Genomic DNA, 18,368 nt, shown 5'->3' on the forward strand with positions numbered 1-18,368 from the left:
TGGAGATTTTTTTGAGCAATAATTGATTTCAGTGCTGGGGTGAGGCAGGCAGGGGACACAAGGACAAATCTCCTTGCAGGGACACCCAGGGCACGTTTGGCTGTGCTGGGGGCACAAACTCTGCTGTTCCCACTCGGAGCTGCCACAACCGCGGGGATTTGCCGGAGGAACAACTTGCTGGAAGATCCCACGGAGAAACTCCCTCTCCCCACCTGTATAAATTCACTCTCCTGCCCTCCTCCCGGGGGCTGTAGCCAGCTCAGTTATCAGGAGGATTTGGAGAGAATTATACCAAGGATGAGGTGAGATATCTCAGAAGAGACCCTTTGTCCCAGGCGTTTATTCTTCAAAATTCCAGGGGGGAAAGAGGTAGAACAAAGGAAGGGGAGACAATTTACAGCCCCCAGCTCAGGGAAGAGACAGCTGGACCACAGCCAGGGGGGTCAGGGAAGGAAGGAAGGGTCACTCTGAGTGGTCAGGGATTCCAGGGGGTCAGGAGGGAGAAACTATTTTCTTAGAGAATTACTAAGCATGGGCTGGGCTCCAGTCAGGGCTTGGCCAAACCACATTAATGAGAACCACTGCCCTAATTAGCTCTAATTTGTGCCGGCAGCTTTGGCACAGCATTGATTTCACACCATGGGTTGTTTCACCTCTGGGATTCCTCAGCATCCCTCGTTCATCTCCGTGGGCTCAGGGACCTGCTCCGTGTGGTGTTCCAGCAATCCTGGTCCCCGATGTCCCTCTGCCCCTGGAGATGTGCCCAATCCAGGTCCCAGCAGCACCAGCCCTTTCTCTCCTCCATTTACCCACAGCTTCACTGGCCACAGGGTTTCTTCCCTGCTGGGAATAAATGCAAGAGGAGCAATGTCCTACTGAGAGCCAGATCCATATTTGTTCTTCATTCTCCAAATTATTAAATTGACTGAAACTGCTTGGTTTAACACTTTTTGATTCTTTATGCCCTCTCAGCCTGTTCTGCCTGACCTGCACCTGTGCAGAGCCCTGGAGATTTCTGTGTTTGGGCTCCCCAAGCCATGAACAAAGTCTCCACCACCAGTGGTGCACCTGCCATGGCACAGGAGGAAGAATCCCAGCCAAGAAATTATCTTGTGTTTAAAAAAAAACCAAACAAAATAAAGGCGACCTCACCAAAGCCGACGCGTTCCTGGAAACAATCACCTCGTTTTCCAACCTTAAGGGAATTTCTCAACCTGAATTTCAGCTGAGGTTTGAGTGCAGGGGTTTTGTTCATCTTCAAAGCTCTTCTGCAAGACAGGAACTGCTTTGCTTTGAGTATTCCCCAGTTTTTCCCATTTTCTCAATTTTCCCTCGAGGCATCCCATGTGTGTCTCCTGTGGATGGTCCATGTGGGATGCAGGTCAACAGCTCCACTGGGGGAAGGATCCAGGTTTTGGTGCTTCCCCCTGGAAAAGTGGTCCCTGCTCCACCTTCCAGGTACCTCGAGGCGTGTCCTTGGACACCAAAGACAATCAATCAGCAGCAGCAGCTCAAGGGGCTGTTGTTTCACACACAATTATTTCAGTTCCTGTTACCTCCCCTCAATCAGCCTCTGCTTCAGAGGAAGCTCCAGCCCAAATTAACATTCCCAAACCATTCCCAGGGAATTATTGCAATGCAGACAAAGAGGTTCCTGTGCTCATCTGAGTCCCTCCAACAGAATTTTCACCCTTAAATCCAACACTGTCCCAAGTTTCACTCTGCTCCTCCCATGGAGGCTGTGCTGGGAGGGTTTCAGTCTCCAAGCTGGGATGGAGGCAGCAGGAGAAGGTGGATGAAGCTGGGGAGGAGGAAAAAGGGGAACCAGAAGCAGGAGGAGACCATCAGCCCCTCTGGCATCTGCATTTGTCCCTTTGCACATCATTTCTCCCTTTGCACATCATTTCTCCCTCTGCACATCATTTCTCCCTTTGCACACCATTCATCTCATGGCACCAGGATACAATATTGATCCCTGCAGTCCCAGGAAACACAGTGAGGTTGGAGAAAGCCCAGCTTTAAGAGCTTCCCAGCCCAGTCTGGGCAACCCACAGCTCTGAACCTGCCACCAAAAACCTCAATGTGCAAAATGAAACAGCAAAGGAGGGATGGAATTCCTGATTATTACAGAATTAGCAAGGCAATATTCCCACAAGGCTGGGGTACTGTGGAAGTGCAGACAAGGCAGAGATGTTCTCACAAAACGAAGCAGGAACATGGTCAGCCAAAAATTGGGTTTTTTAGGCCTTTTCCACGCTGGAAATTCAATTTGTCCTTTGTTTTTTTCGTGGGGTGATGGTGGTAGCAAGGCACAGCTGTTCCACACCCTTTTCCTCAGCACCAGCAGAGATGTCTCTTTCTAAATAAGGATTTAAAGCAAATCACAGCCTTTGGTACAGCACAGAGCTACTTATAAAGGGCATTTCCAGGAAAGTGAGAAAAATGGAACAGGAATGACTCGGAAGAGCTGAGAACAGCCCGTGGCCTTTGCCAGGGAACAGCGACAGCAACTGAATTTTCCCCCCACTCCCTCCCACCCCGAGCAAAACACTTGGGCTGAGTTTTAGCAGCTCTGCTTAACATTTCCTTTCTGGTTGCTTCATCTTTCGTGAGGTTTTTTTTTGTTTTGTTTTGTTTGTTTTTTTAAATAATATTTTTTAAAAATGACTGAAATAATGTCCAAGTGACTTCCACCTCTCCTCCTCCTCCTTTTTCCTGGCTTTGCTCAGTCTCGTTATATTGCACATGAGTGGAAGATAATCTGGCTCCAAAGATGTTCCCCTCTACATAATGCACTTGTTAGAAAACACAGATAAAGTGGGAAATATTCCATGTATAAATATATATATATATATGAAATGTGGACTGGGTTTGGCTGGGGAGGACAGGCCCTCTGCGTCGGTCACTGTGTTGGGGATGTTTTTGTCCTTTCCTTGGAGATGTTTTATTTCTCAACACAGTCCTGAATGTCTTCATTTCAAAACTTCTTCTGTGATCTGTTGGGCAAAGCAAAGAATCATTTTTATGCACAGATTTGGAAAACAAGAACAGGTTTTTTTGTTGTTTTTTTTTTTTTTCAAATAAAGTGGAAGAGAAGTTGCACAATGGTCCCCCCTGACAAATCCTCAACTCCATTTCCCCCGAATGAAAAATGAAAATTTTCTAATTAATGCACTAATTTAATGGACTAGATGCCACACAGTCTAAAGTGAGCTAAAGATAGGAAAAAGATTCATTAAATATATTCTGGTTATTAACTGTTATCTCACATTAACGGCAAGTTCCAAACCCAGAATAATTAGTGCCAAGTGGGTTTTCCTCATTTTTTATCTTAATCAAGCAGGGTTTGTTCTGACCTGACGTAACTCATGAAATATTGAGCAACTGGTTGATTTTATAAATCCAGTCCAGGTGATGGGAGGAGCCAGAGCTGATCCCACTCCCAAAACTTGGATTGTGGAGTTATTTTCACAAAGAGCACAAACCCAAAATCCCATTTTGATGTGGGGATGGGGGTGCCTAGAAAGGGAGACAAAAAAATCCCCTAATTTCTGCAGTGCCAGAATTGCATCCACAGCTCTTCACTCAAGGGACTGACTCCTGCTTTAATACAGGGAAATGCTCTGCTCTGTCTTTGAGACACTGGAATTTCTAGAAATTTCACAGGATTGTTTTTATCCCTCTCATCTTCCAAAAAAAAAAAAAAAAAAAAATCACAGCTCAGAGCCCAGCCTGAGGCACCAGGACCTGCCTGGCCCCAGCTCAGCCCCAAAAATCAACCTGTTTGCCCCCAAAGCGAGAGGCAGGATGGAGATAAGCCAGGTGGGATCCACGCACTGAGGAGGGAGAGACCCTGCTCTGGATCCTGCAGGGATCAGGATGGAGGGATGGAGATGTTGCAGGGATGAAGTTGCAGGAATAGTGAGGGTGAGGGAATGAAGTTACAGGAATAACGAGGATGAAGGGATGATGAGGACACTCAGGGAAGATGTTGCAGGGATAGTGGAGATGCAGGGAAGATATTGCAGAGATAACGGGGATGCAGGGAAGATGTTGCAGGGCTGATGGAGATGCAGGAAAAATGTTGCAGGGATAATGATGGTGCAGGGCTGATGGCATTGCAGGGATGATAAAGCTGCAGGGAGAACAATGTTGCAGCTATGAAATTGCAGGGATGAAGTTGTAGGGATGACGAGGTTGCAGAGATGATGGGGATGCATTTACAGGGATGATGGGGATGTAGGGATGGCAATGGTGCAGGGATGATGGGGATGCATTTGCAGGGATGATGAAGCTGCAGGGATGAAGTTGTAGGGATGATGAGGTTGCAGGGATGATGGGGATGTAGGGATGGCAATGGTGCAGGGATGAAGATGCAGCCGTGATGAAGTTGCAGGGATGATGAAATTGCAGAGATGAAGTTGCAGGGATGATGAAGATGCAGGGATGATGATGATATGGGAATACTGAGGATGCATCTGCAGGGATGATGAGGATGTAGGAATGATGCTAAAACCCAGCAGAGAAAGGAAAGAGATGGGAATTCCTGCCAGGAGCAAAGATCCCCTGGCGAGGCAGTGCAGCTTTGGGGAAATGAGCTTCCAGAGGGGCTCAGAGCTCCGAGCAAGGATCTCAGCCCAGGCACTTGCTCAAGCACCAGCTTATCCTGAAGTGCCAGCAGGACCATTCCTGGGCTTACAGCTCACAGGGTTTTCTGTTTATTGGTCTGGGTTTGCTGGGGGATTAAACCCCTCCCACCTGCCAGCCGGGAAGGGCTCCAGGCTGCCAGGATCCCTGAGGATCACTGGAGCATTACACACTCAGTAAATAAATAAATACACAAATTCCACCCAAACAGCACCTTCAGCCCAGGAAATGCCACTGGGCAAGAAGGTGATGGTGGAGTTGGGGTAAATAACGATTTTAATTCCCACCAGGCAAATAATCCAGGGCTTTGGGGTACCCTGGAGCCTTTCCAAGCTGTTTCCCTGCCAGGGAAGAGAGAAATGCCAAACCCTCAGCCCAATAATGGTGTTATTTCTCTGGATCCAGTGAGAACAGCACTGGGAGTGAGGAGCATTCAGGAGCTATTGCTGCTCCAGCTCCTGAAGGGATCCAGATGTCTTTCCATTGTCCAGGGGTGAGGAAATCCTCTCCATCCCAAGAGAAATAGAGGATATGAAATAGCAGCTGTAAAAATTAGATGTTTTTAAATTGACTGAGTCAAATAACTTCTATCCAAACACTCAGAGCTGGCAAAACAGCTCCTGGGAGGGCAAGTGCTGAGCATCTCCTGGGTCCTTCCCAGCTCCTGTTTTGGGACAGATTTTTAAGGGATAAACAAAGTGACCTGCAAAAAGGATGGGTCTGGCCATCCATCTCTGATCCCAAACAACATTCTGGGATGGCTGAGAGTCTTAATACAGAATTAAAGAAGATTTAATTAATGCCAATCAACACAGGGTTTCTGTTAAGAAAACAGATCTTATCAAATTAATTGATATCTCTGGATGAGTCCCACACTTGGCTGATAAAGGTGCTTGTGTCAAGCTCTCCTGCAAGGGAATTGTGTGGCTGTTTGGTCAAAAAAATGGAGCAATAAAGCCAAATTCACAGGAAATGTCCTGCTGGGAAAGGTGGGACAGGAAGGGCTTATGGATATGATTGTCTGGTAAGAAATACTGGAGATGTAAAAGCTGTGAGTAAATAGAAATGAATTTCAGCTCTGAGATGTGATCATGGCAGGCAGGAAGACGGGGATGAGCTGGAGATGGGTGGAAGGACAGAAAACAAAAGGACCCCAAGGGTGCAGCCCCTCTCCACCCTGCCAAGGCATCAGGGAAAAGGTGGACAAGAAAAGTCTCTTTAGAGTTTAGAATACAGGATGATGTGGTGATAGAGCAGTTCTCATGGGCTGCAGGCAAAGTCTGTAGGGTTTGTATCTCGTGCCGGTTGGTCACTGTAAATTAGAATATTCAACACAAAAGGAGATGGAATGGATTGGAACAAGGTCTTACCTCTCTTACTCCCACCTCTCTTACCCCTCTTAGCTTTTTACCTCCCTCCCCTCACCCCCTCTCTCTCCCTCTCTCTTTGGGTTTCCCTCCAGCCCAGGCTGGTGGCTGAAGGCAAAGCCCTTTTTACCCACAACCCTTGCAATAAACCCACAAGTTTCTAGGATATCTCAGCTCTGCAGAGTTCCTTCTCCCTGCCCTCCACAGATGTTACTACAAGCAGCAGTGCTGGTCAGCCTCAAAATAAACCTGACTGCACTTTTCAGCTTTGCTGGGGTGAGCAGAGAGAGGGAAAAACAGGCTCATCTTCCCCAAAACCACAATCCAACCCCAGCCCCCCCATCCAGGGTGTTCAGAGATGCTGAAAATGAAATTGCAACCACTGGAGCAAAGCAACAGAGAGCTTTACCACACTCAGAAATCACAAATCTGAAGGAAATGAATCATTCCCAAACAAACCCAGTCGGTGAGGCTGAGCCGGGGGGTCTCACAATGAGTGTGCAGAGACACACCAGGGAAAAGCTGCTGCTGCAGTGACCAGGGAACATCCCAGCTACTCCTGACTCCAGTGAGAAGCTGAAGGAGATGGGAGACATGTTCTGATTTATTTGAGCGTGTCGTGGTTCATCAGGAGGAGAGAAGTGACGGTGCCCCGCGGGGATGTTCGTGCAGGGAGGTTTCCCTGCCCTGCTGCTGAGCATCCTCAGCACTAAAAAATTCAGTGATGAGACACAGGCAGAGCCTGAACCCTGTGGGTGTCAGAGCAGCACGTTAATGGTGGAAGGAGAAGCACAGAGAGAGGCTCATGGGGTTTGTGTTTGTGGCTGGGTTTTGCCAGAAATGGGGATAAAGGGGATAAAAGCTGTGAGGGTGGTGCAGGACCCTACACACACATCCCTCTTCTACTCACAGGATGGTTTTCTGGAGCAAAATCTGGGATTTGCTGAGTGACAGAGAGCAGGAGCCATGAGGCCTTCCCAGCATGGAGCAGCCAACACAACAGGGGTGTCAGGGGGACAAACACCCCTGGGACAGGGACACCCCTGGGACAGGGACACCCCTGGGACAGGGACACCCATCAGCCTGTCAGGGAGCCAAGGACTGAGTGAAAGGTCTCAATTGTATCCCAGGCTGAACCACAGCAGAGCCAGGAGAGCTCTGCCTGGAGCAAGAGCTGGGAGATGGGGCTGGGGCTGCTCTGGAGGGATCCTCTGGGGCTGGGGCTGCTCTGGAGGGATCCCCTGGGGCTGGGGAAGCTCTCCAGGGATCACAGAATATCCAGAAATCCCTTATCTCCCTGCTCCCACAGGGGCACTGAGCTCTCCTTCCAGGCACACACAGAAAACTGAGACTGAGGGGCAAAACAAGGCACAGTTAAACCCCATTTGCCTGTTTACACTCTCAGTTTTGCTGAAGCATTTTAAAACCCAGGGAAAACCGAGCCCTGCTTCCCTCCGGCGGCGGTGGAGCCTCCGTGTGCTCACAACCAGGATATGCATATTTTAAAAGCTTGGCAGGAGAGGGCTCCAAACTACACAATTAAACAGATTTTACACACAACGCTCCCTGTACACCCTTTCCTTGCTCTACATCCCTGCAGGATCAGTGACCCCGCTTGGCTCCTTCCATCCTGCTGGGGGAAAAAAAACCACTTGTCTGCCCTTTGCTGCTGCTTAATTGTCCATAAACCAGGGATTAAAAAAACAAAACCACTTCTTTTGTCAAGGGATGGAGCGGGAACAATTGGCCGGGAAGAAATTTAACCCTCCCGGAAGAAAGAGATATCCCAGCCCTTGTCTGTGTCCACACCAGGGGTGGGATGGATTCTGCTCTGCTCAGGCCACCCCAAGCACCCAAAGGGCATCTATTGTGCTGGAGAACAACAGGACCTTTTGAAGGAGTTCAGGCCTGAAAACACACGGAAAAGAGGGTAAAGAAGCAGGAGAAAAAGGTGATGGTGTCAAAGTACAGAGTGGAAGGAACGGGGTTGTGGCCAAGGATGTGTTTCGAGGTGGAATCCAGGGTTGAATGAGGGGAACAGGACCTGAAATACAGACAGAGGTGTTGGGGAAGATGAATCAGGGAAACCTTATAAATATGATTGCTTAGCAAAAGATTCTGAAAATATGAAACCTGTAATTGAAATAGAAATGGAAGCTTAATTTGAGTTGTAGGACACCGAGTCTTAGTCACTCTATAACCTGAAGACAACAGCCTGGGCAGCTGGAGGAGAATCCCTTTGGATTGAACAAGACCTTTCTGCTGGCTGAGGGACCCAAAGGTCAATGTAGCAAAACAGAAAAGTCTAAAGAGGAGTTTTTAGAGTTTAAAATATAACACAGTGTGGTAATGTAGTAGTTCTTATAGGCTGTGTGGAGATTCTATAGGATTTTGTGTCTTGTACTGGTTGGTCACTGTAAATTAGAATATTCATCACAAAAGGAGATAGAATGGATTGGAACCAAGACCTCGCTCTCCTTTCCCTGCTCTCACCTCTGCTCTCTTCCCCCTGCACTCTGACCCTGCCCCTTGCTCTCTCACTCCCCTCTTCTTACCCCACACCCTCTCTCTCTCCCTCTCTCTTTGGGGTTCCCTCCAGCCCAGGCTGGTGGCTGAAGGCAAAGCCCTTTCTACCCACCACCCTTGCAATAAAACCACACATTCTAGAATATCTCAGCTCTGCAGAGTTCCTTCTCCCTGTAAACCATGGATGCTTCTACACAGAGGGAAAGGAAAGGCTGTGAGAAGAGAAAACAGGAGGCACAAGGCTCTGCAGCACCCATGTGGGGGTTGGAACAAGATGTTCTTTAGGGTTGTTTTCAACCTGAACCTTTCTGCGACTCTGATAAACTGGAGGCATCCACGGAGGCAGCTCTCCCATCCTTCAGTGTCACTGTGTCTCTCTGGTCTCCACGGGGAGGACGTGGCAGTGCAGACCACGCTGGGATTATTGCCCAGAGCTGCAGGAACCCTGCCCTCCTGCCCTTGGGGTGCTGGGAAACACCAGCCCAGCTCCTGGTGATGCCCTTTTCCCCACTGAATGTAATAAGCTGAGCCCTTTGCCTCGCAGACAGCGGCTGGGCTGATGCTAATCCCATAATCCTGCCCCTCTAAGCACATTAGGGACAGCCAAGGCTTCTCTGTAACTCCCCTGAAACCCTGCCTTGTCCTGACACAGCAGGAGAGCAGAGCCACTTAAATTTAACAGCTGGCTGTGCAGAGCCCGGGGTTTCAGGGATCTCTCTCCAATTCCTGGCACAACATCTGCAGCAGCGGAGCAGTCAGAGCACGGAACAGAAGGTATTTATTTATCAGAGTCGCTGAGTGGTTTGGGTTGGAAAGGATCTTAAAGAGCATCCAGTCCCAGCTCCCTCCCATGGGACACCTTCCACGGGTGTTTCTCTCAGTGAATGGAACCCTGAGACAGCAGAGAGGGAAGATGCAGAGAGGGCAGAACAGCCAAAGGATATTCCCAGTTTTCCACTTCCCAGTTTTCCCCTTCCCAGTTTTCCACTTTTTGGGGTGTATCTAAAAGACAGAGCAGCAGTGAATTTTTGTCTTTCAGTGATACCACTCAGCACTAAAAACTGTTTTTCTGAACGTGAAAAAAGGGGAAATTTAGGTCAGATTTTGGTTGTCCAGAGCAGCTGTGGCTGCCCCAGCCCTGGAAGTGTCCAAGGCCAGGTTGGACAGGGCTTGGAGCAGCCTGGGATAGTGGAAGGTGTCCCTGCCCATGGCAGGGGTGGGACTGGATGATCCTCATGGTCTCTTCCCACCCAAACCATTCTGGAATTCTCCCAGAGCCAAACTGCCTTTCACCCCAGTGGCTGAAGTGGTTTCCTTATCATCTCTCCCATAAAGATCTTTTACTGCCAATAAAACCCCGTTGAAACTACTCTGCCCCTACAAAACCGGGCAGGGAGGAGTCAGGAAAACAAACCAACAACCTGCAAGGTCTCTGCTTATTTTAGATGACAGAGAAACTGAAAATTGTTCTGTGCCGTTTCCAGGAGAACGTGTGGTTTCTGTACCCTGTGCAGCTGCCACGGGGAAATCACCAACCCAGAACTCATCTGCAAACTCTCCTGAGTGAGATGTTTTCTCTGCTCTTAAACTCAAACCCTCCTTTTACGAACAGGTTTTAATAACAATAAAATTTAAATAAAAATAAAAGAGAAAAAACAATAAAAAAGTGAGAGCTCGTAGGCAGCAATGACATTTCAGCCCAGTGGCAGCCTGAGGAAAAGGCTCACTGAGGTGTTCCCAGTTATCCCAGACAAGGAATCCCAGTTATCCCAGACAAGGAATCCCAGTTATCCCAGACAAGGAATCCCAGTTATCCTGGACAGGGAATCTCAGGTTTGTAATTTCCCATGATGTTTCAAAGCATCTCCCTAAGGAAGATCATCTCAGCTGATGAAAACTCTGGTAGCTCCAATAAAACCATCACACCCCAACAGCCAAGGAGGGATTCTGATGTGGTTTTTTTGGGCTTTTTGACTGTGGCTAAGGGAAGATGCTACAAACCATCCATATCCTTCTGAATCTGGGAAAAATCCCAGCTAAACTCCAATTTTGGCACAGCTGGCGTCTCTCAGGACAAGGTCCCCTCTCCACAGCCTTGGGAAAGGTGTGGCTTGCACAAGTTGGGGCCAAATTTCTCTTTGCTGTAAGTATTTAACAGCATCCCTGTTCCATGTGCTACCTCAGAGGAATTTGGCTTTTTTTTAAAACCAAAAACCCAGCAAAACTGAGTAGAGCTGGAGCCAAAGCTCTCGAGGCCAAGCTGCTTTTGGCCTGTGTCGATGGCAGGGGCTGGATGGGAGCACTGAACCACTGAAATCACCTTTTTTTAGCACAGGAGTGAAGCAATCCAGCTGCAGAGAAGCAGCAGGGTTTTCCTCCCACAGCACTAAAAAAGCAAATACAATCAGAGGAGCTACGGGATATGATCCCACTTTATCTAACGTGTATAAAAATACCCGAGAGCGTCAGGATCAGCTGGAGAATCAAAGTAAGCATTGGAAAACATGGGGTTTTGTCAAAAAAACCAACATTATGACTCCACTGAAAGCAAAGCTCACCTGATCCCATCAGATGTCCCGTGGCCCCTGGCACAGACGTGAAGATGATTTTTCCCGGTGGGATTTTTTTTTGGTTATTTTTCAATTCTGTTCTTTACCGTTTTCACAGAGGTTCCCCCAGGCCAAGCTTCCCATCAGCTGCTCGGTGCCACTTCCCATTGGGTTTGGGGTCGTTCTCGGTGGAGCAGGATGAACCTCCATGCCCAGATTTCACTGCCAAGGTGAGGGACAGGTGGATCTGGAGGTGTTTATTGCCTGTGGATGTTTTGTTGGGCACACGGGAGGAGCAGCGGGGCAGGAACCGGGAATGGGGCGCAAAAACACGACGTCTTGTGGGATGGAAGAGCTGGAACCATCTGGAAAAAGCTTTTTTTGCGGGAAGAGCGAGGACCAAGGGGGATGGGAGAAGGGATGCCATGACAACCTTTGGGGGTTTCCCAGGAAACCGTGGTCACCATGGCAACTGCATCACTCCGGTCGGAATTAGTGACTTCCGCTGGAAGGCGTGTTCGCCGCTTTAATCTTCTGGTGATAAAGCTCTTCCAAAGGCGTTGCAAAAAGAGGAGGAAATATCCCTTTGTCTCCCAGCTGGGTGGATTGGAGGCTCCCAGCCCGTGGTGGATCCTGCTCCCCGTGCAGACATCGCTCCCTGTGCTGAAAACATTCCAGGCTGCCTCTCCTCTCCCTCCTCCCGTCCCTTCTGCACAGCCACAAACTTGACATTGGAGGAAATAATTCCGTCAGGTTACAGGGGAAGGGAATTCAGAATAGAAAACGAAGGCTTAGGGGATTTTTTTAATTTTTTTTTTTTTTCTGTTTAAATCAGCATTGATTGCACTTGGTCTCTGACCAGATTAGAATTTCATAAATGATCTAATGGTGGGGGGAAAAAGGGAATCTGGGATGTGCCCGTAATGGCACATCACATGTTTCAATATTAAACATCATTTAACGATGTGGTAACAGAGACTCTCTGCAGAATTAAATGGTTATTTCCTCCCAGCCCCCTCCCAGTACGCTCTGCCTCATGTTTCCCTCATTCCTCCACCCAGTCGGGGTTTGTTAATCCAACAAGTTACCTTATGTGCTGGAAGGGAGAGTGGCTACACACCGCCCTTAGGGAAAGAGGGGGAAATTCGGGAGCAAAGCAGGAGGTTCCCCAAAAAGCCCGAAAAGCAAAGCAGCCCCGCAACACGTTGCAGAACAAACACCTGTTTCGACAGTGAGTGTGGTTTGTCTTCATCCTCCTTCTCTTTACCCTTTAGCTGTCCTCTTCTTCAGAGAATTTTAAATCCTTTTAGCTTTTGGATCTTTAGAAAGGAAGGATCTAAAAAAATAAAGGTATAAAAACGAGGGCACACACAGACCGACGATGGTGCATGTTCCACACAACACCGACACACAGTCACTTTGCATTATTATTATTATTATTGGTATTATTATTATTATTATTGGTATCGTTTCACCACATCCTCAAGATTCCGCCGCCGTCCGTTTGCTTTGGGTTTCGTTTTTAAACATCCGTAAAGATCTTTTTGATGTTCACACAGTTGGGATTGTTTGTGGTGGTGCAGTTGCCTGCTTTGAAGGCAGCCTGTTTGAATGCACTGTGGTTCATCCCCCCTTCCTCTATCACCATGTACTCGGACTTGCTGAGGGTGGAATTGCTGCGAGCCTTCTTCATCTCCTCGCTGGACGAGAGGTGCTGGCAGCTCCCGACGTGCATGTACTGGGCTTGTTCCTCACCCTCCGTCTCGCGGTGGTAGAAATAGTTGAAATTGGAGACGATGACGGGCACGGGCAGGGCGATGGTCAGCACGCCCGCGATGGCGCACAAGGAGCCCACAATTTTGCCCCCAATGGTGATGGGGTGCATGTCCCCGTAGCCCACGGTGGTCATGGTGACCACGGCCCACCAAAAGGCGTCAGGGATGCTACTGAACCCCGAGCTGGGGTCGTCGGCTTCGGCGAAGTAAACGGCGCTGGAGAAGAGGATGACGCCGATGAAGAGGAAGAAGATGAGCAGGCCCAGCTCCCTCATGCTGGCCTTGAGGGTCTGGCCCAGGATCTGCAGCCCCTTGGAGTGGCGGGAGAGTTTGAAGATGCGGAAGACCCTGACGAGGCGGATGACTCTGAGGATGGCCAAGGACATGGCCTGCTGGCCGTTGCCTTGCCGCTCGGCCAGCTCCGTGCCCAGCGTGATGAAGTAGGGGATGATGGCCACGATGTCAATGATGTTCATGATGTTCTTGGAGAAGGTGGCCTTGCTGGGGCAGGCGAAGAAACGGACCAGCAGCTCGAAGGAGAACCAGATGATGCACAAAGTCTCCACCACAAAGAAAGGGTCGGTGAAGGACGACACCATGGAAGGAGCCGAGGATGAGGAGTTGGTGAAGACGTCGGGTGGGAGAGGACCACTGCCTGTCCCAAAGGTCCCCCCAGTTCCCTCATAGTCATGGTCATCCCTGAATTCAGGCAGAGTCTCCAGACAGAAGATGACAATAGAGATAAGGATGACCAGGACAGAGACAATGGCAATGCCTCGGGCCGGCCCGGAGCTCTCGGGATACTCAAAGAGGAGCCACACCTGGCGCTGAAACTCCTTCTCGGGGAGCGGCCGCTGCTCCTCCCGGATGAAACCCTCATCCTCCCGAAACTTCTCCATGGCCTCCTCTCCCAGCTGGTAGAAACGGATCTCCTCGGAGAAGATATCGATGGGGACATTGACGGGACGCCGGATCCTCCCGCCCGACTGGTAATAGTAGAGGATGGCGTCGAAGCTGGGCCGGTTACGGTCAAAAAAATACTCATTGCGGAGGGGGTCGAAATAACGCATCCTTTTCCGGGGGTCCCCCAGCAGCGTCTCGGGGAACTGAGCCAGGGTTTTGAGCTGGGTCTCGAAGCGCAGCCCGGAGATGTTGATGACCACGCGCTCACAGCACTCGTGTTGTTCTCCCCCAGAGCCCTCGGGCTGCCCGGAGGGCACGGCTGGGACTGGGGGCTGCTCATAGCGATCCAGTGCGGGGGGATGCTGAGCTTCCTCCAGCAGAGGCTCTCCTCCTCCTCCTCCTCCTCCTCCTCCTCCACCTCCCACCACGGTCATGCTGCTGATGCCTTCCTCCCTCCCTTCTTCTTCTCCCTCTTCTTCCTCCTGCTGCTGCTGCTGCGGCTGGGGGGCGGCAGGGGGCGGTGGGTCGGTGTAGCCCAGGTTGTGGTGGCTGCTGCTCGACCCGCCCCGAGGCTGCCGGCCCGACGAGGAGGCGGCCGGAGAGTACAGCAAGCTCCGCCGCTCGTCCATAAAGGTGTGGGGCGGAAGGGGGAAAGGGGAGGGGAATAGGGGGGGGGATAGGAGAGGCGGCAGGCGAAGCCTTTTCTTCCTCTTCTTCCTCTTCTTCCTCCCCTTCCTCCTCCTCCGGGCAGGAGAGGGAGCAACAGCCGCCCAACTCCTCCAGCGGCTGCCGCTGCTCTGAAGAAGAAGAGCTGAGGCTTCTCAAAAAATCCGCCCCCAGCCCTGGCACCGCCTCACTCAGTCAGCGCTGCCGGAGACACCCCCCGGCCCTGCCCCGCAGCCCCCCGGCGGCTTCGGGTACCCCCTGCCCTGCCCTGCCCTGCCCTGCCCCATCCATCCCCCAGGCAGCGCCCAGGGGCTTCACTCTCCCCCCCGGGAGCATCCTTTGCTGTTCACTGATCTACAAGCAGAGAGAAGGGTTTTTCCTAGCAGAACCGCCGCCTAGAAAGAGTTTTTTCTGCCCTTTTCCCCAGGTGAAATGCAATTTTGAGTGTGAATTTTGGGGGTTGCCTGTTGGGTGGAGGCTGTGGGCAGTGGGAAGCGCAGACAGCGTGGCCAGAACCAACAGTTGTTTTGAATCAGCGTCTGGGTTAGGCTGGGGATTGTTTTCCTCTGTCTAGGAGAGCGTGTTGCATGTGTTTGTGTGTGTCTGTGAGTGTGTGTACACACATTTGTGTGTGTGTGAGTGTGTGCACACATGTGTTTGTGTGTGTGTCTGTGTGTGTGTGCACATGTGTTTGTGTGTGTGTGTGTACACACATGTGTGTGTCTGTGAGTGTGTGCACACACGTGTGTGTGTGTGTGTGTGTTTGTGTGTGTTTGTGCTCCCCCCACCAAAATAAACCCAGAGGCAAAGCTGAGCCAGCCCCCCCACCAAGGAACTGAGGTTCCAATCTGAACCCAAACCTGCATTTCAGACTTTCCATCCAGAAAGCCAAATCCTTTCTATTTCTTTTTCTTTCTTTCTTTCTCCTTTCAATTGGTCTTCTTAAGTAAATAGTTCAAATTGTGAGCTAAAGGGACTTTTTTTTTCAGGCAAAAATCTCCTCTGCAGGAGCCCAGAGCTGGAAAACACCCCATGCCCAGGAGATCTGTGTCAGGGACAGCCTCTGATCTCTGCATCCCCATTTTTCCAACCCCCTGCAATAACTGAAAGGTTTTAACCCCCAGCAACGTGCCAAGGGGGTTTGGGCAATTCAGGGAGCTCCCAGCTTGGGAAAAAAATAATGGAATGGTTTGGTTTAAAAGGGATTTTAAAGTTGATCTCATTCCACCTCTCTGCCACCTTGCCCTGGACCAAGAGGGTTGGGGAGAGGAGGGAGCCTAAGTTCCCTTCCCAAGCCAGATGGGTGGTCCTGCCACAATGGAGGTTAAAACCCCTCCACCATCCCCACTCGAGCTCATCATCCCAGTTATTTTTAACCAGCACAGCCTCCAGAAGGTAGGGAGAACAACAGATGAAAAGATCAAACTTATTTATACTTTAAATCAGAAACAAGCTGTCCAAAATACCCAGATCTTGGGGAGGGAACAACAATAAATTTTGGTGCAAGAGCCGACTCCGGGCTCTGAATGGCATTTGAACAGTGAGGATGGAGTCTGGCTGAGCTGAGCCCACCGACCTCTTTGCTGAAAGAGGAGAAACACCCTCTGCCAGCAGAAACCCAGCAGGATTCCTGAGGAATGAGCCCCAGCATGGAGAGGGGGATGCTCACCCACATCCCCACACAAGGACAGTGGTCTCTAGGCCATGTCACCCTGCCCCAGACTTGGACACAAATCCCTTTGTTGCCACCTCCATCCTTGGCTTTCAGCCCCAATTTTGGCACCTGTTTTCCTTGAAGGTATGGATCTCCTGGGAGGAGGGAATTGGGAAGTGGTTCCCCCACCATTCCTGCAGCACCAGCAACGTGGTCCCAGTGAGAGCATCCACTCCTCCCTTCCAACCCACAGCATCTCCAGCCATCCCAAAACCCAGACAAGGCAGGAAGCAAAACCCTGGAGCACCATTAACCCTTGAGCTTCCCTTGTTGCTTGTAAATTGGGAAAAATAAGCAAGTCTGGAGCTTTATTTTCATGAAAAAGAAATAACAACCATCCCTTCACCACATCCATGTGTGTAGCAGCTAAAAACTTGTCTGGCTCATCCCTTTTCCCTGCTAGGATTTCTGCCAATAAATCAGAGTCGTCTGGTCTCCTCCAGCAAACAAACGAGGCTGCCTCAAACCATAAACATTTATTGAGGACACAAGGCTGGAGGCACAAGGTGTAACTCCCATAATTGCAATAATTTACTCTGCATCTGTCAGGGGCAAACCCATCAGGAATTACCAGAGAGAGAGCCCACAGATCTTTGGGATGCTGCTTGGGAAAGCCTTTCCTTTAAGAGCAGCAGGATTAAGCCTTTAGCCCATCTCGGCAGCACAGCAGCAGACATTAACCCTTGAGCTCCGGTGGCTTTGGTTGGGAGTCCTGCTGGGATTTCTCCTGGAGCTGGTGGCCCCCAGCACGTCGTGGCCCTGTTTATTCCCTCTGCTGCTTCCCTGTAATCCTATCAAAGGCAATTAGGCTGTGCCAGGCGCTGCAGGAGAGGAGCATACCAGGGGCAGAGCCTCCCCAGCCCTTCCCTTGGGTGTCCAGCCGAGTTTTGGGGCAGCTCTGGGGATGCAACAACAGCATCACCTTCCCCTGTGAGCCCCCACCAGCCTCACACGCCTTCCCTGCAGGGGTTTGCATCCAGGAGATGCAGCTCAGTGTTTGTCAAGCAGAAAAAGAGGTGGTCAAGGTCAGGCTTTAAAATGTGGAGGTCTGAGCACAAGGGGAATGAAAACCCAGGGGAAGGGAAATGTCCCTGGTGTCCAACCTGGCCAAAGCCTTCCCGTAAACTGGGAACTTGGTGCAGCACCAAACGAGGCTGTGGTTTGCTGTCTAATGCGAGATGTGCCAGTGCTCCCTCTGCAAATTTCCTTCTGCTTTTTCATCCATCTCTTCTGCTGCATCTGGTCTGAACAAATTTAATTTTGTTCCTAACGGCCATTTCAGAAATCCCCCTGTGCAATGATCCACAGGCTGCCCTGGAACAGCACATGCAGTTTCTATGAGGAAGAAGAACAAGCATTGCTCTTTTTCCTCCCTTAATGGCCTTCTCAGGGCAGGTTTCCAAGCAGAGGGGATGAACAACTTCCCTTTTCCCACAGCCAGACCCAGTCCATGAGGTGAATTCCCCCAGCATCCCTCCCCTAAGGGGACATGAGCTGCAGAAAACACGTAGGACCTTCACCCCAACTCTCAGTTATTCCCAGCCATGGGGTTCCCTTAAAATCCTGCTCCCACCTTGAAATTTTCCTTCCTTCTGGATGAATCCCAGTGCCTCTCAAACAGCATTTTGGGGTTGTCCTTCTTCCCCCAAAGCTCCCCTTGGTAGTAGCAGCAGCAGCCAGGCAGAGTGTAGGAATCCAGCCAGGCTGTGAGCAGGATCTCACCCACCCTCCCCTCCCTCCCCTTTCAGTGGGAATTCTGCTTTCATTGATAAATCTGGGACAAATCTGCTCGTCTTTATTTCTCGGGATCACAAACCTCTCAGCGCACAGGCGGTTACAATAATACCTTAATGCACTGCAAATGCATTGTCTGTCCTCCCCCAGCAAAGCCCCAACTGCTCCAGCCAGGCAGGGCAGCTTTAACCCCCTCCAGCTTTCTCCTCTTGGGAACACGAGTCCTCCTGTGCTGCTCAGGATGGACAAATGTCATGGAGAAAGGCTCGAGGTTGTCACTGAGGTCACCAATCACAGGCAGCAAACACAGCTCAGCATCAACCCAACCTTCTGAGATTAACTTGGAGCAATCACAGAATTGTGGATTGGAAAAGCTCTCTAAGGTGATAGAGTCCAACTGCCCACCTAACTGCCAAGGCAACCACTAAACCATGTCCCCAAGTGCCACATCCATGTGCCTTTTAAATCTTTCCAGGGATGGGGACTC

At 50.3% G+C, this 18,368-nt stretch overlaps 1 protein-coding gene across 2 annotated transcripts; it reads right to left on the reverse strand.

Moving 5' to 3' along the window:
• Positions 1-1,166: 1,166 nt before the first annotated feature.
• KCNA3 (potassium voltage-gated channel subfamily A member 3) lies at positions 1,167-14,431 on the reverse strand. 2 transcript variants are annotated; one of them, XM_083878371.1, is made up of 3 exons: positions 12,310-14,431; positions 11,099-11,813; positions 1,167-2,996 (listed from the first exon to the last, which is right to left on the reverse strand). In XM_083878371.1, exon 1 carries the CDS (start codon positions 14,394-14,396, stop codon positions 12,612-12,614), a length of 1,785 nt encoding a protein of 594 aa, XP_083734497.1. In that variant the 5' UTR covers positions 14,397-14,431; the 3' UTR covers positions 1,167-2,996; positions 11,099-11,813; positions 12,310-12,611. The 2 variants fall into 2 exon arrangements, with proteins under 2 accessions (XP_083734497.1, XP_083734496.1); XM_083878370.1 differs by having other exon boundaries at positions 11,099-14,431.
• Between the last annotated feature and the right edge of the window lie 3,937 nt (positions 14,432-18,368).

The sequence above is a fragment of the Zosterops lateralis genome (assembly GCF_965231275.1).
Source record: "Zosterops lateralis genome assembly, chromosome: 26".
Classification (NCBI taxonomy): Eukaryota; Metazoa; Chordata; class Aves; order Passeriformes; family Zosteropidae; genus Zosterops; species Zosterops lateralis.